Source organism: Protopterus annectens, chromosome 16.part0, assembly GCF_019279795.1.
Source record: "Protopterus annectens isolate FY-2018-M chromosome 16.part0, PAN1.0, whole genome shotgun sequence".
Classification (NCBI taxonomy): Eukaryota; Metazoa; Chordata; order Ceratodontiformes; family Protopteridae; genus Protopterus; species Protopterus annectens.
The window spans coordinates 70,910,733-70,934,990 of NC_056750.1; the positions used below are offsets into that span (position 1 = coordinate 70,910,733).

The window sequence follows — 24,258 nt, forward strand, 5'->3', positions numbered from 1 at the left end:
GAGACAGATGTGCACTTGCTTTATTTTTAATATAGTATTTATCACATCTCTCATTATATTTATCAACATGTCTTTTGTGTGAGAGACGAGCTGTAAGGTAAGGAGATCCAAATGTGCTATGACACTTTTTTTGTCTGTACAATAAATAGAAAAATAAATGAAAGGAGGAAAAAGTCAAGAAGAGGTGAATGATATATGTTACTTAGTGTGATGTCCATGTTCTGCGCCAGTGATCAAGGAGCCTTAATCTTTACCACTGACACTGGAGAGGGACGTTCACTCGGAACAGAAATAGATACACGCAGTATTTCCAGATATAGCTCTCTGCACCAAGCACAATTCCCTTAACAGTACACAGGAAACACAGTCAGTTGGCTGGGTTTCCTTCTTTCTCTCCAGACCCACAATAAGACTTCCCACTGGCACAGCTGTAGAGTTGAGTCCTCAGCTGAGTATTCCAAGACAAGCACACCACTCTCTCTGTGGAACCAGTGCTCTGTGTCCCTGCTCCAAGTAGCTGACATACACACTGCCTGAGATTTGATTTTCACACACGCGCACACACACACACACACACACACACACACACACACACACACACACACACACACACACACACACACACACACACACACACACACACACACACACACAAACACACACCTAGGAAAGGCTGGCACAGATTTAGTAGGTCTGCTACTTTCGCCCAGACTATAAGATAGGTACTGCCACCATAACACTCTAAAACAGCTACGCTAAGGCTCTTACAAAGGTACCCAATTATATTGAGTAGAATTAATACTAATACAAATGGTAGTGTTTGACGAATGCAGCAAGGCTTTCAGGAGCAGCCACAGTGTCACCAAATACATATAAGTACTCTCAAAGGTTAAAATATTCTCTAAAAGACCAGCTACAATGAAAAGTTTAAATATATTTAATAATAAATAATAATAAATGAAAATACTAAATATATATTGACAATAAACACCAGTTTCAATCACAGGAAATATTAAAAATAACACAGATGGTTAGATTCATACAGATACAGGAAAAACAGTACTTAACTAATTTCACTATATTTTCCTGACTGATCTAAAGAATTACTATCCTCTGGTTTACTTACTAGAGCAAGGCATGTTGATGTATGCAAGGGGTCCTTCTTGTCAGGTTTCAAAAACTGACTGCCCTGAGACTTCTGTCTCATCTAGTATTAAATTATCATTTCAGTGCTGGATTACAAAATGATATCACATACCTCTGGTCATTGACTCTGGTTCCCACACTACCCCCTTTGCTAGAAACTGAACCAGAATTTATACATATGTGTTACCATACACACAGATAGACCTTTGCTGATATGTGTTATAGCATCTGGAAGCTATAAAACTATTTCAAGACTTCAACCCTTCCAGGGTAGCAGTTAGTTCACCCCTAAAGACACTATAGTAGGATTCCTAGTCCTGGTTTTCACAGACATTTCATCTCTGGCTGCAATCAGAACTGTAAGATAAATTCTTTATGGCCTAAACCAGGTAATTTAATTTCAGACTATTTTTCAAAGTTAGCTGAACTGAGATTAACCTCTTCTCTTCCAGTATCCTCTGTTACAATATATTCATTTCAACAGCTACAATACAGTCTGACATACAGGTGTATTTCTTTTTTGTATAGCAGGACCCACTGTTGGTACATTTTTAACACAAGCAGCTTTACAAATACATTTTCAACACAAGCATAATTACAGATTAGTTTGTTATACAAATGACATATAATTCTTTACAAAACTCCAGCTAGCTATTTTGGAATATGTTACACACCCACTGCCCTACTTCTCCTGGCATAGCTGGCAATACCGCACATCATCACACTCATCATTTGCCTTTAAATAATTTCTATGGATTTGTTCTTATATATTTTCTTAAATATGTAGTTCAAAGGACAGTTTAATTCTGTTGTCATATGTAATACCAGGACACTGAATTATTGTTTGTTTGTGTCTTTCGGCTTTTCCCGGTTAGGGGTCGCCACAGCGGAACTCCGGTCCGCTAATGATTGGCAGTAGAGTTTTACGTGCTGGCTTGCCGGGCCTAATGCACAACCTTCAATGAAGGAATGCCCGTTCATGCATGTCGCCACACAGAAGATGCTCTAACTGAGAATCGAACGGGCAACGTCCAACTGTGAGGCGACAACGCTACCGCAGCACCACTACTGCAGTAGGACACTGAATTATTATTTAACAAAAATAAAACAAAGACACTATTAGTAAATAACATAAATACTAGAGAGGTTATGGATTTATTTAGCCTTGATGGGAGTAATAATGAACTCAGATAACTGGGAATTATAATAAAACCAACCCTAAATTATACTATAATTTCAGATTATGACATCAGTATTATTCATATTAATTCCATCAATACAAAGTGGAACAAATTATGTTTTCCTTTTGAAGATATGTTATATCTTATTAAGACCGTTTTACTCTCCAAGTTACTTTATATAGTTCAAGCTATTGCTCTTCTGCTGAACAAGGATCAATTAAATTCAGTTAAAAAATAATTATTAAAATGTTTATGAATCTCACAAAAACTAAGAATGGCTTATAACCATTACATTAGACCATGGAAAAAGGGAGGGATAAAGTTTGCAGATATTGAGACCAATGTACTGGCTCCCATTTTTCAAATGGTTATTCATTGGCTGGATACGTCTTATAGAGACAAATTAGAAAGATCTTCACCTGGTGCTGATAAATGAAAAGAAAATTAAAATCTCATAACAAGGTATAGGAATTACTGGTAATAAATGGATAATTTTCAGCATTTTATTTTTTTGCAGTTCAGTAACTATAATCCTACAGAGGTGTCAGACACTTCATATTTAAGCATACAGATTACAAAATGGACCACCTTTATATTTCCCTTTTCATAGGTTCATAGCTTCATAGGTATACAGTAGGCTAATGACCACCAGAGCCTTTATAAGCCTAGACGTACAAACAAACCAATTTTTCCCTTATGCATTTATTAGTAGGGGAAAAGTTGGGAAGTTTCTAGAGGTTATGTGAGGGATGGGTATATTAGCTTTGGTGTTGCTGTCTGCCTCTGTCTATCAGAGGCATGGGGGCAGACCCAGAGAGAATTTACAATTTCCCATCCATTGGTCAAAGTTACAATTAAATTGGGTTAGGGATGGATTCTGCTTCACATAGATGGGGAGTCAGTTCCAAAGCATGGGGATCCTCTGTGACACATATCTGTCTCACCAACATGTCTTATTTATGTCACAAGCAAAATTTAAATATTTGGGTCTAGTGGTTCTGATGCTGTTCATTTTACAGCTGTGCAAAAGGTCCATCAGAGCTGGATCTGAGGATGCCTTGTATGTCAGGCATATATTGCCAATCAATAACCTGTAGGAGACCTAGTATAGGGATAGGCTTTAATATGATCCATATATGACAATGTGTTTATACCCTGGATTCTCCTGGTAAGGAAACTTTGTGAGAATCCAACTGTTGCATCTGTCTGGGCAGGTACATGCTGAAGGAAGCATTTTACTCAATGCTGGGTCTGATAAAGGCCGAATGAATTGGTACTATGACTTCCTTCGACCTGGATGCCTTGTCCTTATTTATAGGTTGAGGGAGATATAATTTTACTCAACTTAAAGCACCAATGTTGTTCGAATGAATAAAAGGAAAGGCAGAAGTTTTCTTGGTGGTTATAATCTATACACAGACTCTCAAGCTACTGCAGAGGACTCCGCCTTGGAGGAATTTGATCTTAAAAGTGAGGACTAGATAGATATTTAATGAGATGGATTATTTGTACAGCAGAAATTAGATTCCATAGGTCACCCTCAGACAACAATTATCCCTAAATTAATAGACTATTTATGCAAAACATTACATAAAAACAAAGTCAGTCAATCTGTATTTTCAAACTTGTATGGTTTTCTTTCAGAGTATAGAGTTGATATGAATGAGGCACTTTGGAAGTTGTTGTTTCAGGATGAACTAGATTCATGTAATGATCTACATATAAATTTGCCCTTTTTGTCGATAGGGAGCACAACCAGTTCTCCCTTGGAAAACGTATACTTTTTAAATTATTCACAGAAAATGTGACACTCCAAACCAAATAAAATTGCAAAAGCAACAATTTCCAATACTGGAGATACAAGTCAAAAGAAAAACTGACTGGAAACATATATTATTTGATTGCTTTATAATTTAAGATTATTGGAGTAATGTTGAAAGTTTTAGTGAAATTATTTGGTCTGATATTTTTTTCTTGTCTAGAAATATGATCTTGTATAACAATAATATTCCTTTATGTGTTGTGAAAAGGCAATATTGTCGTTCTGAACCATTCTAGCCATAACTAGGAAAGTTATCATCAGAAAATGCATGCACAGTACACCCTCTCTTTATCTGAATTTCTAGAAATCTTAAAAGTAGGTCTAGATAAGGAATCTGAATGAAATAAACTAAATTTGTCAATAAATCACTAAACATCAGGTTTTGGTCTGAGATTTTTGAAATCTTGATTGAAATAGTGAATTAGTGTTGTTAAACCAATATACTTCTACTATGTTATTTTATTATTGTATTTTCTTTGTCAGGTTGCATTTGTTATTTCTGAACTTTTGAATCCAACAGATGGTTTAGGTGCATATGTTTTGACAACTAACTCATGATATCTAGACACACATAGAATATACTGTATACAGTTTTACTAATTTGACCTTATTAGTATTCTTGTTGTGTTTCATTTTAAATGAAAATCTGTTTATAATTGTTAAAATGAAGTACTGTCTCACATGTAATATCACATACTTGGTTAGCGCTGTTAAATATATTTTATCCGTACTTTTTTGATTCTACAACCAATCAAAAAACTTTCAGAACAAAATGAATCCATTCTGAAATTAAATAAAATATACATTACTATGTTATATGTGTTAAATAAGGCAAACCTTGTGTTCTATGTAACTGAAACACTCCTCACTGTATGTTGGCTCACATGTTTTGTTCACCACATCTTACTGTGGAAATAAAATAAATGGTATGATAAAAAAAATGTCATTGGCTATAAAGATGACACTTCACATATAACCAAAATCAAACCAGAATGAGAGTGTACCATCATGTAAACCTACAAATACATTATTATGCTTAGAAATATGGATCAGCAAGTCAGTCATGTTCTATGGCTTGCCACTAGCCCATTGCAGTGCTCACATTCCCCAGTTTCATTTTTACTTTTATGTAATTTATTCCATGCTAATTTCAAAACTAAAAAACACCAACTTACCCTGAAAGAGACAAACTAACTACTTATACCCTGCCAAAGATACCCTCCTTGCCATCTGATGACCATGTAAGATTCTTAAATGTACTTATGGAAGTACATACTGCCAAAAACACCTTTATAATGAGATATTTCAACTACTCCTCAATAACTGGATCATCTATATCTCCAAAGCTGTGTATGCTCAGAAATGTTTAGATCTAATAAATAAAAAATCATTGAAACAAATAGTTAATAAAGCAACTAGAGGACATAATATACTTGAACTGACCCTCACTGAAAGAACAACTACATCTGCCCACCCTCTAGTTTCTCCATCCCTGGTTAAGTCTGAATATAGACCTCTAAAATTCTCTTATAAAATTTCCCAAATGTCAAAAAGTCAATTGTTCTTAATTCAAGGACTTCAGCGGGACAAACCTTCAAAACTGTATAATAAGTGATCCAAATTCACATGCAAAATCACCAGACCTGACACAGGTGCACTTTATACAAATGAGTTATTTTCCCACGTAGATATGTGGATAGACGTGGCTACTCCTAATAGAGCCAAATACGATAGGAGGTTTAAGAACAAACTACACTTGTGATCTCCCAGTTTAAATAAACTGAATAACAAGATAAGCAATTCTTAAATTATACAACAGATCAGAAATGTCTCATATCAAAGATTGTACATCAAGAATATCAATAAGGAACTAATAGTTAGTTTGGGGGGTAGGAAAACAAATCAGGAACTTAAATTAACTTCTGAGGTCAAGGAAAGCAGTACATCTTTAGTTACTTTGGGAAACTAACAAATAATACCCGACAATGTTTTGTGCTTATCCAGAATGGCACCACCCACTCAAATCCAGAAGACATAGAAAAGTTATTTGCAGACAAATATAGTGCAAACTTTATCCCTGAAACAACCATCTTAATTCCACAGATTCCTGTATCCTTATGCTACCTAATATCTCAAAGGAACATGCACTGAAGGTGCTCTTTAAAACTAAAAATACTACTTCCATGGGGTATAGCTACAAGATTTGTCCCCACAGTATACCAAACTCCAGTGGTGATATCACACAAAGATGTCACCTGCAACAGACCCAAAAACTATAGACCTATCAGCTTGACAAGTCTGATTTGCAAAGCCATGGAATGCATAATATTTGACATTATAAATTATGTCATCAGAAATTTTATCATCCACATCACATTGGCTTTGTCAAAGTGAGATTGTCTACGGTTCCTGGTTTATTTTTCCTAATATCGAGGAATCTCAACTAACAACTTTGTTGCTCAAAAAGTATTAGGTTGTTCCTCTGGTTTATTGTATGCGTATAGGCACAGAGGGATTACATATCTATTTGTCTACATGTGTATACATAAAGTAGGGTGGCCCCTCTTTATGCAGGACAGTCCCTACTTTGACAACTGCTTCCTGTTAAAAAAGATGAAAATTTCAAACATCCTGAGGTTTCAGGACAAAAACACAATTTATCATATTTCCTTTTATAGCTGTATAAACAAAAGTAATGACTCAAATTGTACAAGACTGAGTTCTTATTTTGGCAACAAAGTCCAGTCCTTTGCATTAATTGCGAGCATGGTATGCCCTGCAAAATTCATAAAAAATACCCCACTTTGAGTGTCTAAAAATAGGAACAAAGGCCCTTGAAACATATGAACATCTAACTAAAGATTTGGGCAACAGTGGAGAACATTGGACACTGCGTAAGCTGTGTTCAGGACCGAAGATGCCAGTATTGCCTACAGGTCAGCCAATACCAATATAACGCATACAAAGTTAATACAAAGATCAGCATCCATTTTAGGAACATTAAGAAGTATGAACACTTAATGTCTGTCATTACAGACTGACTGTAAACCTGTTATTTACCAGAAAACCAAAAATTTCAGCAGGGACAGGCAAAAAAATAGGAGGCAAAATAACAGACGTTAAAATTATTATAGAATGACAGGTCATTTACATTCAAAAACGTGCACACTGATTGGTCATCCCAAGCAGAGTGGCCATTGTAAATCGAAACAAGCCCAGTCACCCGGGCTTTCCTCTGTTATTATACGCTACGGAGATTTACAGGTTTCCTGATTTTTTTTTAAAACATAAATAAACTTTGAAATCTGGACAGTTCAGAGGTACAGGAGAGAGATGGACACAGAAAATACAAGGAAAATCAGGTGATTATCCTTTCATTTCTACACTGCCTATCTCGTACCTCTGAACTATCCAGATTTCAAACTTTATTTATTTCTTTTATTTAAAAAAAAAAACAAAAACAATGGCTACCTTTCTTTCTCTATTGCTTCCTTTCCAAAGCATTGATGTACCGCCTAATCGTGGGAACGTAAGTCCCATATGCATGCTCAGTACATCAAGAAAGCCCCAGGATACCAAAAAGAAGCAGAAGACCACCACGGCGCCATTATACGAAGACATTATTTAAGCAAAGAAAGCCATTGTTTTCTTAAATAATGTCATTGTGTAATAGTAATAACCCATGGCTGGGTGTGGGTAATGCTGGATTTACCCACAGTTGGCTTGGTTTCACCCTTGTGACCAAACCATGCCAACCACTGGTGAATGCAGCATTACCCACACCCAGCCATGGGTTATTGCAATAATAAACAACAGGTTTTGCATCAACACACCTTTTCTGAGTTATGCAATTCTAATGCCTGACATTCACTAACTGTAATTTTCAGTGGTTTACCAAAAAATCAAACGTTTTATGAGGGACAGGGCAAAATCAAGGTTGTTCTACAAAATCATATTGCCATAGAAATGTTTTATGTTAGTGTTTCAAGTGAAGGATGGCTTAGCATTGGCTACTGATTTTTTTTAGTGGTTTGCTGGGGGTTGTCTGACATGACTTTTTTATAAAATACCATTTTGGATAAGGTTTCGAATACTATGGTAGCAGTATGCAGCTGTAAATGACACTGATGCCATAACATTCTAAGCAGTACATGCTATGGTAGCAGTATGCAGCTGTAAATGACACTGATGCCATAACATTCTAAGCAGTACATGCTATGGTAGCAGTATGCAGCTGTAAATGACACTGATGCCATAACATTCTAAGCAGTACATGCTATGGTAGCAGTATGCAGCTGTAAATGACACTGATGCCATAACATTCTAAGCAGTACATGCTATGGTAGCAGTATGCAGCTGTAAATGACACTGATGCCATAACATTCTTAGCAGTACATGCTATGGTAGCAGTATGCAGCTGTAAATGACACTGATGCCATAACATTCTAAGCAGTACATGCTATGGTAGCAGTATGCAGCTGTAAATGACACTGATGCCATAACATTCTAAGCAGTACATGCTATGGTAGCAGTATGCAGCTGTAAATGACACTGATGCCATAACATTCTAAGCAGTACATGCTATGGTAGCAGTATGCAGCTGTAAATGACACTGATGCCATAACATTCTAAGCAGTACATGCTATGGTAGCAGTATGAAGCTGTAAATGACACTGATGCCATAACATTCTAAGCAGTACATGCTATGGTAGCAGTATGAAGCTGTAAATGACACTGATGCCATAACATTCTAAGCAGTACATGCTATGGTAGCAGTATGCAGCTGTAAATGACACTGATGCCATAACATTCTAAGCAGTACATGCTATGGTAGCAGTATGCAGCTGTAAATGACACTGATGCCATAACATTCTTAGCAGTACATGCTATGGTAGCAGTATGCAGCTGTAAATGACACTGATGCCATAACATTCTAAGCAGTACATGCTATGGTAGCAGTATGAAGCTGTAAATAACACTGATGCCATAACATTCTAAGCAGTAGATGCTATGGTAGCAGTATGAAGCTGTAAATGACACTGATGCCATAACATTCTAAGCAGTACATGCTATGGTAGCAGTATGCAGCTGTAAATGACACTGATGCCATAACATTCTAAGCAGTACATGCTATGGTAGCAGTATGCAGCTGTAAATGACACTGATGCCATAACATTCTAAGCAGTACATGCTATGGTAGCAGTATGCAGCTGTAAATGACACTGATGCCATAACATTCTAAGCAGTACATGCTATGGTAGCAGTATGAAGCTGTAAATGACACTGATGCCATGAAATTCTAAGCAGTACATGCTATGGTAGCAGTATGCAGCTGTAAATGACACTGATGCCATAACATTCTTAGCAGTACATGCTATGGTAGCAGTATGCAGCTGTAAATGACACTGATGCCATAACATTCTAAGCAGTACATGCTATGGTAGCAGTATGCAGCTGTAAATGACACTGATGCCATAACATTCTAAGCAGTACATGCTATGGTAGCAGTATGCAGCTGTAAATGACACTGATGCCATAACATTCTAAGCAGTACATGCTATGGTAGCAGTATGCAGCTGTAAATGACACTGATGCCATAACATTCTTAGCAGTACATGCTATGGTAGCAGTATGCAGCTGTAAATGACACTGATGCCATAACATTCTAAGCAGTACATGCTATGGTAGCAGTATGCAGCTGTAAATGACACTGATGCCATAACATTCTTAGCAGTACATGCTATGGTAGCAGTATGCAGCTGTAAATGACACTGATGCCATAACATTCTAAGCAGTACATGCTATGATAGCAGTATGAAGCTGTAAATGACACTGATGCCATAACATTCTTAGCAGTACATGCTATGGTAGCAGTATGCAGCTGTAAATGACACTGATGCCATAACATTCTAAGCAGTACATGCTATGGTAGCAGTATGCAGCTGTAAATGACACTGATGCCATAACATTCTAAGCAGTACATGCTATGGTAGCAGTATGAAGCTGTAAATGACACTGATGCCATAACATTCTAAGCAGTACATGCTATGGTAGCAGTATGAAGCTGTAAATGACACTGATGCCATAACATTCTAAGCAGTACATGCTATGGTAGCAGTATGCAGCTGTAAATGACACTGATGCCATAACATTCTAAGCAGTACATGCTATGGTAGCAGTATGCAGCTGTAAATGACACTGATGCCATAACATTCTTAGCAGTACATGCTATGGTAGCAGTATGCAGCTGTAAATGACACTGATGCCATAACATTCTAAGCAGTACATGCTATGGTAGCAGTATGAAGCTGTAAATAACACTGATGCCATAACATTCTAAGCAGTAGATGCTATGGTAGCAGTATGAAGCTGTAAATAACACTGATGCCATAACATTCTAAGCAGTACATGCTATGGTAGCAGTATGCAGCTGTAAATGACACTGATGCCATAACATTCTAAGCAGTACATGCTATGGTAGCAGTATGCAGCTGTAAATGACACTGATGCCATAACATTCTTAGCAGTACATGCTATGGTAGCAGTATGCAGCTGTAAATGACGCTGATGCCATAACATTCTAAGCAGTACATGTTATGGTAGCAGTATGCAGCTGTAAATGACACTGATGCCATAACATTCTAAGCAGTACATGCTATGGTAGCAGTATGCAGCTGTAAATGACACTGATGCCATAACATTCTTAGCAGTACGTGCTATGGTAGCAGTATGCAGCTGTAAATGACACTGATGCCATAACATTCTAAGCAGTACATGCTATGGTAGCAGTATGCAGCTGTAAATGACACTGATGCCATAACATTCTTAGCAGTACATGCTATGGTAGCAGTATGCAGCTGTAAATGACACTGATGCCATAACATTATAAGCAGTACATGCTATGGTAGCAGTATGCAGCTGTAAATGACACTGATGCCATAACATTCTAAGCAGTACATGCTATGGTAGCAGTATGCAGCTGTAAATGACACTGATGCCATAACATTCTAAGCAGTACATGCTATGGTAGCAGTATGAAGCTGTAAATGACACTGATGCCATAACATTCTAAGCAGTACATGCTATGGTAGCAGTATGAAGCTGTAAATAACACTGATGCCATAACATTCTAAGCAGTACATGCTATGGTAGCAGTATGAAGCTGTAAATGACACTGATGCCATAACATTCTAAGCAGTACATGCTATGGTAGCAGTATGCAGCTGTAAATGACACTGATGCCATAACATTCTAAGCAGTACATGCTATGGTAGCAGTATGCAGCTGTAAATGACACTGATGCCATAACATTCTTAGCAGTACATGCTATGGTAGCAGTATGCAGCTGTAAATGACACTGATGCCATAACATTCTAAGCAGTACATGCTATGGTAGCAGTATGCAGCTGTAAATGACACTGATGGCATAACATTCTTAGCAGTACATGCTATGGTAGCAGTATGCAGCTGTAAATGACACTGATGCCATAACATTCTAAGCAGTACATGCTATGGTAGCAGTATGCAGCTGTAAATGACACTGATGCCATAACATTCTAAGCAGTACATGCTATGGTAGCAGTATGCAGCTGTAAATGACACTGATGCCATAACATTCTAAGCAGTACATGCTATGGTAGCAGTATGCAGCTGTAAATGACACTGATGCCATAACATTCTAAGCAGTACATGCTATGGTAGCAGTATGCAGCTGTAAATGACACTGATGCCATAACATTCTAAGCAGTACATGCTATGGTAGCAGTATGCAGCTGTAAATGACACTGATGCCATAACATTCTTAGCAGTACATGCTATGGTAGCAGTATGCAGCTGTAAATGACACTGATGCCATAACATTCTAAGCAGTACATGCTATGGTAGCAGTATGCAGCTGTAAATGACACTGATGCCATAACATTCTAAGCAGTACATGCTATGGTAGCAGTATGCAGCTGTAAATGACACTGATGCCATAACATTCTAAGCAGTACATGCTATGGTAGCAGTATGCAGCTGTAAATGACACTGATGCCATAACATTCTAAGCAGTACATGCTATGGTAGCAGTATGAAGCTGTAAATGACACTGATGCCATAACATTCTAAGCAGTACATGCTATGGTAGCAGTATGAAGCTGTAAATAACACTGATGCCATAACATTCTAAGCAGTAGATGCTATGGTAGCAGTATGAAGCTGTAAATGACACTGATGCCATAACATTCTAAGCAGTACATGCTATGGTAGCAGTATGCAGCTGTAAATGACACTGATGCCATAACATTCTAAGCAGTACATGCTATGGTAGCAGTATGCAGCTGTAAATGACACTGATGCCATAACATTCTTAGCAGTACATGCTATGGTAGCAGTATGCAGCTGTAAATGACACTGATGCCATAACATTCTAAGCAGTACATGCTATGGTAGCAGTATGCAGCTGTAAATGACACTGATGGCATAACATTCTTAGCAGTACATGCTATGGTAGCAGTATGCAGCTGTAAATGACACTGATGCCATAACATTCTAAGCAGTACATGCTATGGTAGCAGTATGCAGCTGTAAATGACACTGATGCCATAACATTCTAAGCAGTACATGCTATGGTAGCAGTATGCAGCTGTAAATGACACTGATGCCATAACATTCTAAGCAGTACATGCTATGGTAGCAGTATGCAGCTGTAAATGACACTGATGCCATAACATTCTAAGCAGTACATGCTATGGTAGCAGTATGCAGCTGTAAATGACACTGATGCCATAACATTCTAAGCAGTACATGCTATGGTAGCAGTATGCAGCTGTAAATGACACTGATGGCATAACATTCTTAGCAGTACATGCTATGGTAGCAGTATGCAGCTGTAAATGACACTGATGCCATAACATTCTTAGCAGTACATGCTATGGTAGCAGTATGCAGCTGTAAATGACACTGATGCCATAACATTCTAAGCAGTACATGCTATGGTAGCAGTATGCAGCTGTAAATGACACTGATGCCATAACATTCTAAGCAGTACATGCTATGGTAGCAGTATGCAGCTGTAAATGACACTGACGCCATAACATTCTAAGCAGTACGCAAACACGCTACTGTGGCCCAGCGCTCTCCATTATCACCAAAAAGCTGAACATCTAATTAACATACAAATCTGAACACCAAATAACACATAACTTTTCCTGCTTCCAGTAGGAATGTGGGGTACAGCTCTGAAACACCTTTAAAAACTTACAGTAACAAAATGATGAAAAAAATCACATTTTTCAGTGTAAAATCTGTAAACATAAGTGAATTGTATTGCAAAATTCTATCACAAAAATATTATTTTGCTTCAGAAAAATAAGAAGCAAGATGTGTGTCCTCTTACTTTAAAAGTACTCTTGCCACTCGTATATTAGTCAACTATTTTTTGTAACTAAACAGCTTCAATAATTACATGCAATAAGGGAGATTCAGAAAATTGTCTGAAAGTGTATGTCTACCCCGAAAATTGGACAGACCTCTAAAAACGAGCGAGCCTAACTCTCTGCATTATATAAATCTCTATGGATTTACACAACTAATCTCACAACCTACCCATACTAATAACTCTCACTCTACAAGCTCCCTAATAAACTGGATACTTGTTTCCAATCCCAGCAAATAAAAACAATCCAGAAACACTACCTGATTCCCTGAGCGATCACTCACCAGTAAAAATGTTTAGATATACCCCTCACTTCCCTAAACCACGTCGGCATATCATCTGCTGCAAACTCTCCAACTTTAACCCTGATATATTTAGAACCCTTCTCTCTACAGTTAACTGGAACTTCCTAACACAGCTCCCACTAGACAATGCAGTTAAAGCCTTTAACTCAACTTTCCTTAGCATTTTAAATTTGCTAGCCCCACCCAGAAAAGTTCGGATAAAAGCTAACATTTCACTCTGGTTATCTAAAACCATCTGCTCCCTTATGAAAACTAGAGATAGGGCTTGGAAAACATGGGAACAATCCAAACTTCCAACTGACTTGCAAAGGTACAAAGGACTTAGAAATCAAACAAAAAACTCATCAACAAAGACAAAAAGGATTTCTACTATAATCCCCCAACAACATTAAAATATGATCCAAAGAAATTCTGAAATGCTATAAGCCTGATACTACATCCTGGCAACCCAACTTCTAATCCATGTCCTGACAGGACACCTGAAGAGACTGCCAACAACTTTAACACCTACTTTATTGACTCAATTTCCAAACTTTTTCACCCTAATCCCTCAAACAATAACACTAATAACTTATCTGAACCTTCTTCTACTACTAACCCATTAAACTCCTTCTCTTTTAAACCCGCTCTCACCAGCTATATCAAACTCTACTCTTTAAGCTCAAACCATGTCCTGCATCTGCTGACAATATTCCTTCATATTTTCTCCAGATTGCATTATTATTATAATTATAATTAGTATTTCTCCAGGAGTCCCCGTGGACTATGATGTTTGCAGATGACATTGTGATCTGTAGTGAAAGTAGGGAACAGGTGGAGGAGACCCTGGAGAAGTGGAGATATGCTCTAGAGAGAAGAGGAATGAAGGTTAGCAGGACTAAGACAGAATATATGTGTGTGCATGAGAGGAAGGATAGAGGAATGGTGAGGATGCAAGGAGTAGAGGTGGCGAAGGTGGATGAGTTTAAGTACTTGGGATCAACAGTTCAGAGTAATGGTGAGTGTGGAAGAGAGGTGAAGAAGAGAGTACAGGCAGGATGGAGTGGGTGGAGAAGAGTGTCAGGAGTGATTTGTGACAGACGAGTACCAGTAAGAGTGAAAGGGAAGGCCTACAAGAGGGAAGTGAGACCAGCTATGTTATATGGGTTGGAGACAGTGGCACTGACAAAAAGGCAGGAGTCAGAGCTTGACTTGGCAGAGTTGAAGATGTTAAGATTTGCACTGAGTGTAATGAGGATGGACAGGATTAGGAATAAGTATATTAGAGGGTCAGCTCAGGTTGGAAGGTTTGGAGACAAAGCCAGAGAGGCAATATTACGTTGGTTTGGACATGTGCTGAGGAGGGATGCAGAGTATATTGGGAAAAAGATGCTAAGGATGAAGCTGCCAGGTAACAGGAAAAGAGGGAATCCTAAGATAAGGTTTATGGATGTGGTGAGAGAGGACATGCAGGTGGTTGGTGTGACAGAGCAAGATGCTGAGGACAGGAAGAAATGGAAACAGTTGATCTGCTGTGGTGACCCCTAATGGAAGCAGTCAAAAGAAGAAGAAGAAGATTTTCTCCAGATTGCAGCTCACTCCCTTGCTTTGCCTGTATCTATCCTAATAAATAGCTCTATCTCTGAATCTAACTTTCCACTAATCTGGAAACAGTTCTACACTATCCCTATTCATAAAAGAGGTAACTCCACAGAAATCCCTAATTTCAGACCTATTGCTATCCTCTCCCCTCTATCTAAAGTCCTCAAGAAATTTATACACAAACAAGTTATGCATTATCTCATAAATGACAAACTGCTCACTCCTACACAGCATGGTTTCCTCCCAAGCATAGCACCACCACAGGTCTACTATCCTTTCTTAACACTATCGCTCTCGCCAAAGACAATCACAAACTCATGTCCTACTCATTCTTGATCTCTCAAAGGCTTTTGACACTGTCTCTCACTCTCTGTTACTAAACAAACTACCAGAACTTAACTTCTCCCCGTAAACAGTAGCATGGTTCTCTAGCTATCTCACTGACAGGCAGCAATCAATGAGATGGAACCCTGCACTATCTACCCCTCTTCCAGTAAGAATGGGTGTCCCCAAGGATCCATACTTGGACCACTACTGTTTAATATCTTCATCAACTCACTTCACTCCTCTTGCCCTCAGTCTACTATTGTCCAATACGCAGATGACGCTACAGTCATCACTATCGCCAACTCACCCACAGAACTCCTATCAACTACCCAGTCATCTTTTAACTCAGTAGAAACATAGCTCACAAATAACCAACTCACCCTCAACCCTAAAAAACAAAATTACTACTCTTTATTCCTAAATCTGTAAACCACATCAAATCTTCATTCATCATAATGTCGTTAAACAATACTCCTATAGAAGTCGAATCTAGCACAAAACTACTTGGCATTACCATTGACGATCAACTAAAATTTGATATACACATTAACAATCGCATTAGAAAAAAACATCAGAAGCTAGGACTACTGTAAAGGAACAACAAATTCCTGACCACTGAAGCTAGGAATACTCTTACACACACCTACCTCTTACCTTGCCTAACATACTGTTTCCCGATACTCACTAATCTGAACTCCTGCCTACTTACCAAGCTAGAATCAACCTATCACAAGATAGCTTTACTTCCTAAGCTTTTAATGTCGTCATTTTATTGTTTCTAGTCTTGTACAATCATGTAACTACTGTATGATATCTCTAATGTACCTAAATATTTCATTTGTTATTTAAATGTTTTTTATTTTAATGTTTGTATAATTTGGAGCTTTTCTCCCCAGGCCTCTGCTGAAAAGGGACTTGTGCTTGGCATAGCCCTCAACCCTCTATCTCCAAAATGAGGAACACTACCTCTTTTAATGTGTGACAAATTAGCAAAATGTAGAATACTTACTAACAGCTTACTGACAACTTCACCTAGGAAGCTCATAAGATTGTTAAAATGTGCTATTTTACATATAAAACATATCTTGATTAATTAATATGATTCTGCTCTCTTTATCATGGATATCAGCTCAAAAATACCTAACACTGTCTGAATGTACGACAGATACTTTCAATGTGGAACTTCGAGGAACATGAATGTTTCAGGAACTTAAATGAGGAACATTCCTCATAATGAGGTAGACTTGAGAGGTATAGTGCTCAGTCAGGTGATAGTGTAGTGCACTGGCTCACCAGATGCGCAGTAGCAAGCACCGCCCCAAACTCTCCCCCGTTGTGGTATGAATAAATATTTGTTATGTTTCCGAACTGTACGATGCCACAATTTTTTTTTTCAAAACAGCAGGTTATGAAAACAGAGATTAGAAGTATGTCTGTAATCATATTTATATCTGTATATTTATAGTACACCTTTATTACCTTGCTTAGTATGAACAGTTGGATGTTAGGATTGTATACGCGGACAATAACTACTGACGTATGAGTGCATTAGTTAAGGTCATACTGTGAGGATAATACACTGTTGTTTAAAAAAGTGCTGCTCTGTTTCTTTCCTGGATTGCTGTTTAGCCAACGTCTTCCTGCTTCGCAGACCCCAGTGTAAATAAACCTGTCATTGGTGGAGCGTTGCATAACATCTGAGGGCTTATATGTTTTGGAGGAACGACTTTTAAAGCTGTATGTGTGCCTGTGTTGTGGAGGTGGTGTGCATATGTTAGGGCACACTTTTTGTAGACATCGAGGTTCTAGTTTATGCAGACTATTTATGCTGGTTGTTCAGCAAAACAAAAACATTTAGAACGATTAGAAGGTAGTGGCTGGTAAGCTGCTCAGTGATGTATGTGGAACAATTTAGAATGATTAGAAGGTAGTGGCTGGTAAGCTGCTCAGTGATGTATGTGGAACAATTTAGAACGATTAGAAGGTAGTGGCTGGTAAGCTGCTCAGTGATGTATGTGGAACAATTTAGAACGATCAGAAGGTAGTGGCTGGTAAGCTGCTCAGTGATGTATGTGGAACAATTTAGAACGATTAGAAGGTAGTGGCTGGTAAGCTGCTCAGTGATGTATGTGGAACAATTTAGAACGATTAGAAGGTAGTGGCTGGTAAGCTGCTCAGTGATGTATGTGGAACAATTTAGAACGATTAGAAGGTAGTGGCTGGTAAGCTGCTCAGTGATGTATGTGGAACATGCAGGCATAAATCAGTTTTATGGGGCGGTGGGGAAAAAACATTTTAATTCTGGTTAAGTAGGACTATTGTGATGCCTTTCTATTAGGTGGGGAAGGACAGTGAGAGCTTACCGCACATATTAATGTTCTGCTGTACAGCCATGTGATAATGCATATTTGGTCAGAAAAAATGTATTTTGTCAACACAGGTTTCGTTTAGGTTCAGTATCCCTTTTCTGTCTAGGTGCAGTGACCTTGGAGTGGGATGTACAGTTTTCCCAACTGCATAGGATTGTGGGTGACTGTCTCATATGAAAAACACTGCTTTAATTTCTAACTGGGGAGTAAGGAACTTTTCATAACTTGTTTAGATGAAATTGCACTAAAACTTTGCACCTGATTTTTTTAATTAATTGTATGCATGATGTCACTGCCTAATATGAATGGCATGTCAGTCATGCCTCATTTCATATGCAACTTTTCACGCCAATCACCGGAGCCACGCCCACTCCTGCGCAGAACTGAAGGTGAGCCAGTATACTACACTACCACCCTCAGTCAGACACTGCCAGTCAACGAATATAAAATAAAAAAATAAATAAATAAAAATATTCTAGGGTGAAATTGAAGTGTATTAACCCACCACCAAGTTCGCGCAGGAATGGGCGTGTCCGCCATAGGGTTACCACCTGTCCCACTTTGCGAGGGACAGTCCCTCTTTGGGCAGTTGTGTCCTGACAAAAAATTGTAAAAATGGCAAATGTCCTGAGATTGTAGGACAAAATTATTTCCTATATTTTATGTAATAGTTGCATAAAACAGTTATTCTGTATTTGAAATAACTAAATGTTATAAGAAACAGAATAAGCAACTAAAATGCTACAAGAATAAGCTTTTATTTAGGCAAAAAAGTTAAGTTCTATCCTTTGTACTGGCCATGGGTATGTGTCGGCCTGTAACATCTGATGTTTGTACCAAAAATGTCCCACTTTGGCCATTTGAAAAGGTGGCAACCCTAGCCCGCCGTGACTGACATATGGGTGAAATTGAAGTGCATTATACAATGCCTCCTCTAAAACGTGCACGCTGATTGGCCAGCCCAACCAGCGTGCCCGTTGTAAATCCCTCAATATACTAACGGAAAAAGGTCCGGTCGCCCGGACTTTTTTTTTAGCAGAAACAAACAATCTCGCTATTTTAAAAGAGTTTAACATAGCGACACAGGTTTAAAAAAAGCAACGCAATCTCGTTTTTTTTTTTTTTAGCTATGTTAAACTCCTTTAACATAGCTTATTATTAGTAGCAACGGAGATCTTGCGATCTCTCCGTTTTTTTTACTCATATTATTAAATGAGTTTAACATAGCCGGAGATATTTTAAAAATATGTTAAACCCATTTAACATAGCGACGCAACGGAGATCTTGCGTTCTCCGCTTTTGCCCACAGCTCTGATGTACTGGCGAGGCATGGGTACATCAGAACTGCCGCTGAACACCAGACAGCTGCGGAAGGGCAGCAAAGAGGCATTATATGCCATTATTTAAGAAAAGTAATTTTTTCTTTCTTAATAATGTCATATTAATAATAAATATAACCATGCCTGGGTGTGGGTTATTGCTATATTAACCCACCACCAAGTTCGCGCAGGAATGGGCGTGCCCGCTGTGACTGACATATGGGTGAAATTGAAGTGTATTAACCCACCACCAAGTTCGCGCAGGAATGGGCGTGCCCGCCGTGATTGACATGCGGGAGGACGGAGATTAACAACTGCAATGTGCCGCGATTGGCACGCAATGCTAATATAACAGTAAATTCGTGTCATGTAGCAGAAGCGTTATGTCTGTTAAAAAATAAATAAAAAAATAACTACGTAAATAACACTAAACAAGGGAACTGAAACCTTCACTGGTTTGGAGCTGAGGAGTACAAATTACAGAGTTCCTATCAACAAACACACTTAAACGACTTAACTGCACACACAGTCTGAGACATTAAATCCTTTCTCCCGTCAACCTGCCAAACAGAGAAAGATCTGGTTTTGTAAAATGCAAATAAGATAAAATTATGTCGGAACGAAGTTTGGGCTCAGTAGAACATCCTATACCAAGACTTCTTAAACATTAAATTTCAAATTCCTCCCTGCAGTGTTAAAGCCATCTGTACTACAAGTAGCCAACATCAAATGTGTAAACAGGTTACTCGACACAAAACCAAAAAATACATTTTGCATTTAAAATTAATAGATCTCACATTTTAAGTATCAAAGTTTGTAACAAAAATTTACAGCACAAAGCTTTGCATTGTTAAAAATCACGATCATTGCTTTCGGGGGAAGGTGGCTGCTAACTTACAACATACTGTAAGTAATAGTCGGAAGTTCTGCCAAAACATACAAAATTCATAACATAAAACACATCCCTTTAACAATCAAATAATTTTGATATACAAAACTTCATGTCAAGATCTTTAAATTGGGCAAGTCTGGGCCTTGGTTCTAATCAAAGTAAAACAGTACACAAATATTTTGCAATAAGCATATAATTACTGTTATACGTATAATGTTTCCTGTATTTTCTTTATAATTTTGCTAATCTGTTTGTAGGTCTATATTACCCAGTGTTTTGGTGGCATCTTTCAATCAAACGGAGGGGTTTGGGTGGGGCTTGCTACTGCGCATCTGGTTGGTTAATACACTTCAATTTCGCCTGTTGTAGTAACGCGCTTGCGTAGGCTTGGAAATCCCGGAACTTGTTAAAAGTTGGGGGAGATAGATAGGCACGGCGCATGCGTGTTGTCTATGGTTTAGCGTTTCTTTTAATACTGTTTCCGTTCCGGGGACTTAGTTGAAGGGACTCTTGCTACTTCTATACAAAGTAGAGCAGTTGTCATGGCGACTGCAGGAGCGCCCGGGAGTAGTGGCGGTGGACCGGTGGCAGCACTGACCAGCAGAAGCGGAGCCGGTGGTCGCCGTTTCAAATGGGCTATTGAATTGGGGGGCGGTGGAGGAGGACCTGGCAGGTGAGTGCAGTGGCCTGAGAAATGCTGTTGTGGCTCTCTGTTTTAATATGACATACCTAAAGATCTCAGTGTAGTGCAGCATAGCATAGGACGCTACGTGATAATATAATTTTTAGGAGCAGGGGGAGTACTTTTTTTTAAAGGCGACTTTTAATTATCCCGTAGGATTTCCCAGTTGTTTTAGTGGATAGACTGTTTGGCACTTGTGTTTTGCTGGGGAAAATACGCAAATGACAGTTAGCTATACCTTGGATTTTTTTAAGAAAAACATGGTGTTAAACTAGCGCATCCCTTTGTGCATATGGTTTGCCCTAGTTTATTTTTTCACAGAAATGTGTCAAGTATTTGGCATTTGAAGCAGATAAAAACTTCTGTCATCTAACGGAACAGGAGTCAGCTGTACGTGACCTTTACAGGACGTGGGCATACCTACCTCCCAACTGTGTTAACTCTGTAGAATGTTCTTGTTTTTGCCTCATAAGTTTGCCTATCTGTCGTAAATTTGTGTCATTCAGTAATGACGAACATTAGGCTGTCATGTTTCTTGCTAAGAAAAATTCATTTGATGCAAAAATTTATTTAGAGTAATATTTTACAACTGTTCCTGATTTGAGGTTTTGTCTGTCCCTTATTCCTGAAGCTGAGACCTATATCAGAAAGGTCTTCCTTATAAATATATGAGGCATAGCTTTTTTTCTGAACCCGCTCCCAGAGGCATGTCATGCTGAAAAAAGACTCAAATTAGAATCATCTTACAGATTATGGGCAAAGTTTTTTGATACTGTTTCTTTTTGCTGTAATAATTTTGTCATTATGTAAAGTGTGTTTTCTGATTATAAAATAAACGTATTTACTTTAGGAGATTGGAGACTGTAAAGTGGTGGAAGGGGAAAGTGTATAGGCAGCATAGGATGGTCGTTTGTAGGATAACACTGGTGATCAAGAAGAGGAGGGTGAGTCTAAAGGCAGCACCAAGGATCAAATGGTGGAAATTGAAAAAGGGTAATTGTGAGGTTGATTTCAGGGAAGAGTTAAGACAGGCACTGGGTGGCAGTGAAGAGTTAACGAATAGCTGGGTAACTACAGCAGAGCTAGTAAGAGAGATGGCTAGAAAGATGCTTGGTGTGAAATCTGGAAAGAGGAAGGAGGACAAGGAGACCTGGTGGTGGAATGAAGTAGTACAGGAGAGTATACAGAGAAAGAGGTTGGTGAACAAGAAGTGGGATTGTCAGAGAGATGAAGAAAGTAGACGAGTATAAGGAGATGAGGTGCATGGCAAAGAGAGAGGTGGCTAAGGAGTATGAAGAGTTGTATGAAAGGTTGGACACTAAGGATGGAGAAAAGGACCTGTACCGATTGGCTAGACAGAGAGACCGAGCTAGTAAAGATGCACAGCAAGATGCACAGCAGGTAAGGGTGATTAAAGGATAATGAGGGAAAACGTACTCACAAGCGAGGAGAGTATGTTGAGCAGATGGAAAGAGTACTTTGAGGGGGCTGATGAATGAAGAGAATGAGAGGGAGAGAAGGTTGGATGATGTGCGGATAGTGAATCATGAAGTGCAGTGGATTAGCAAGGAGGAAGTAAGGATAGCTATGAAGAGGATGAAGAATGGAAAGGCTGTTGGTTCAGATGACATACCTGTGGAAGCATGGAGGTGTTTAGGTAAAATGGCAGTGGAGTTTTTAACTAGATTGTTTAATGAAATCTTCGAAAGTGAGAGGATGCCTGACAAATGGAGAAAAAAGTGTTTTGGTACCGATTTTTAAGAATAAGGGTGATGTGCAGAGCTGTAGTAACTACAGAGGGATTAAACTGATCAGTCACAGCATGAAGTTATGGGAAAGAGTAGTGGAAGCTAGGTTAAGAAGGGACGTGATGATTAGTGATCAGCAGTATGGTTTCATGCCGGGAAAGAGCACTACAGATGCGATGTTTGCTCTGAGAATGTTGATGGAGAAGTACAGAGAAGGTCAGAAGGAGTTGCATTGTGTCTTTGTGGACTTAGAGAAAGCATATGATAGGGTGCCTAGAGAGGAGTTGTGGTATTGTATGAGGAAGTCGGGAGTGCCAGAGAAGTATGTAAGAGTGGTACAGGATATGTACGAGGGTAGTGTGACAGAGGTGAGGTCTGCGGTGGGAGTGACGGATGTGTTTAAGGTGGAGGTGGGATTACATCAAGGATCAGATCTGAGCCGTTTCTTATTTGCAATGGTGATGGTCAGGTTGACAGACAAGATCAGACAGGAGTCCCCGTGGACTATGATGTTTGCAGATGACATTGTGATCTGTAGTGAGAGTAGGGAACAGGTGGAGGAGACCCTGGAGAAGTGGAGATATGCACTAGAGAGAAGAGGAATGAAGGTCATCAGGACTAAGATAGAATATGTGTGTGTGAATGAGAGGGAGGATAGAGGAATGTGATGAAGGGAGTAGAGGTGGCGAAGGTGGATGAGTTTAAGTGCTTGGGATCAACAGTTCAGAGTAATGGTGAGTGTGGAAGAGAGGTGAAGAAGAGAGTACAGGCAGGGTGGAATGGGTGGAGAAGTGTGTCAGGAGTGATTTGTGACAGACGAGTACCAGTAAGAGTGAAAGGGAAGGTCTACAAGAGGGTAGTGAGACTAGCTATGTTATATGGGTTGGAGACAGTGGCATTGACAAAAAGGCAGGAGTCAGAGCTTGACGTGGAAGAGGTGAAGATGTTAAGATTTGCACTGGGTGTGACGAGGATGGACAGGATTAAGAATAAGTATGTTAGAGGGTCAGCCCAGGTTGGAAAGTTTGGAGACAAAGCCAGAGAGGCAAGATTACGTTGGTTTGGACATGTGCTGAGGAGGGATGCAGAGTATATTGGGGAAAAAGATGCTAAGGATGAAGCTGCCAGGTAACAGGAAAAGAGGAAGGCCTAAGATAAGGTTTATGGATGTGGTGAGAGAGGACATGCAGGTGGTTGGTGTGACAGAGCAAGAGACAGAGAACAGGAAGAAGTGGAAATAGTTGATCCGCTGTAGCGACCCCTAACGGGAGCAGCCGAAAGAAGAAGACTTTAGTTACTTCAATGGAACTATGCTTACTGAGTATAGTAAGCACATTTTTTTTATTTACTATAGACTGAGAAGCTGTCCAGTTTCTTCCTGATTCCATGTTGTCCAACTTAACCGAGTACAGACGTATGAACCTATTAGGGTTCTAATGACCTGTTAGAATTATAACAACCACTAGGG

The 24,258-nt window shown here is 38.9% G+C and overlaps 1 protein-coding gene across 1 annotated transcript in view; it reads left to right on the top strand.

Moving 5' to 3' along the window:
- The first annotated feature begins 20,781 nt into the window (after positions 1-20,781).
- Positions 20,782-24,258, top strand: part of LOC122790514 (ER membrane protein complex subunit 4-like) — a 147,601-nt gene continuing 144,124 nt past the window's right edge. The window contains exon 1 of the mRNA XM_044058064.1: positions 20,782-21,033. Coding sequence (XP_043913999.1) covers positions 20,903-21,033 — 131 coding nt within the window. The 5' untranslated portion in view covers positions 20,782-20,902. The remainder of the gene's footprint in view (positions 21,034-24,258) is intronic.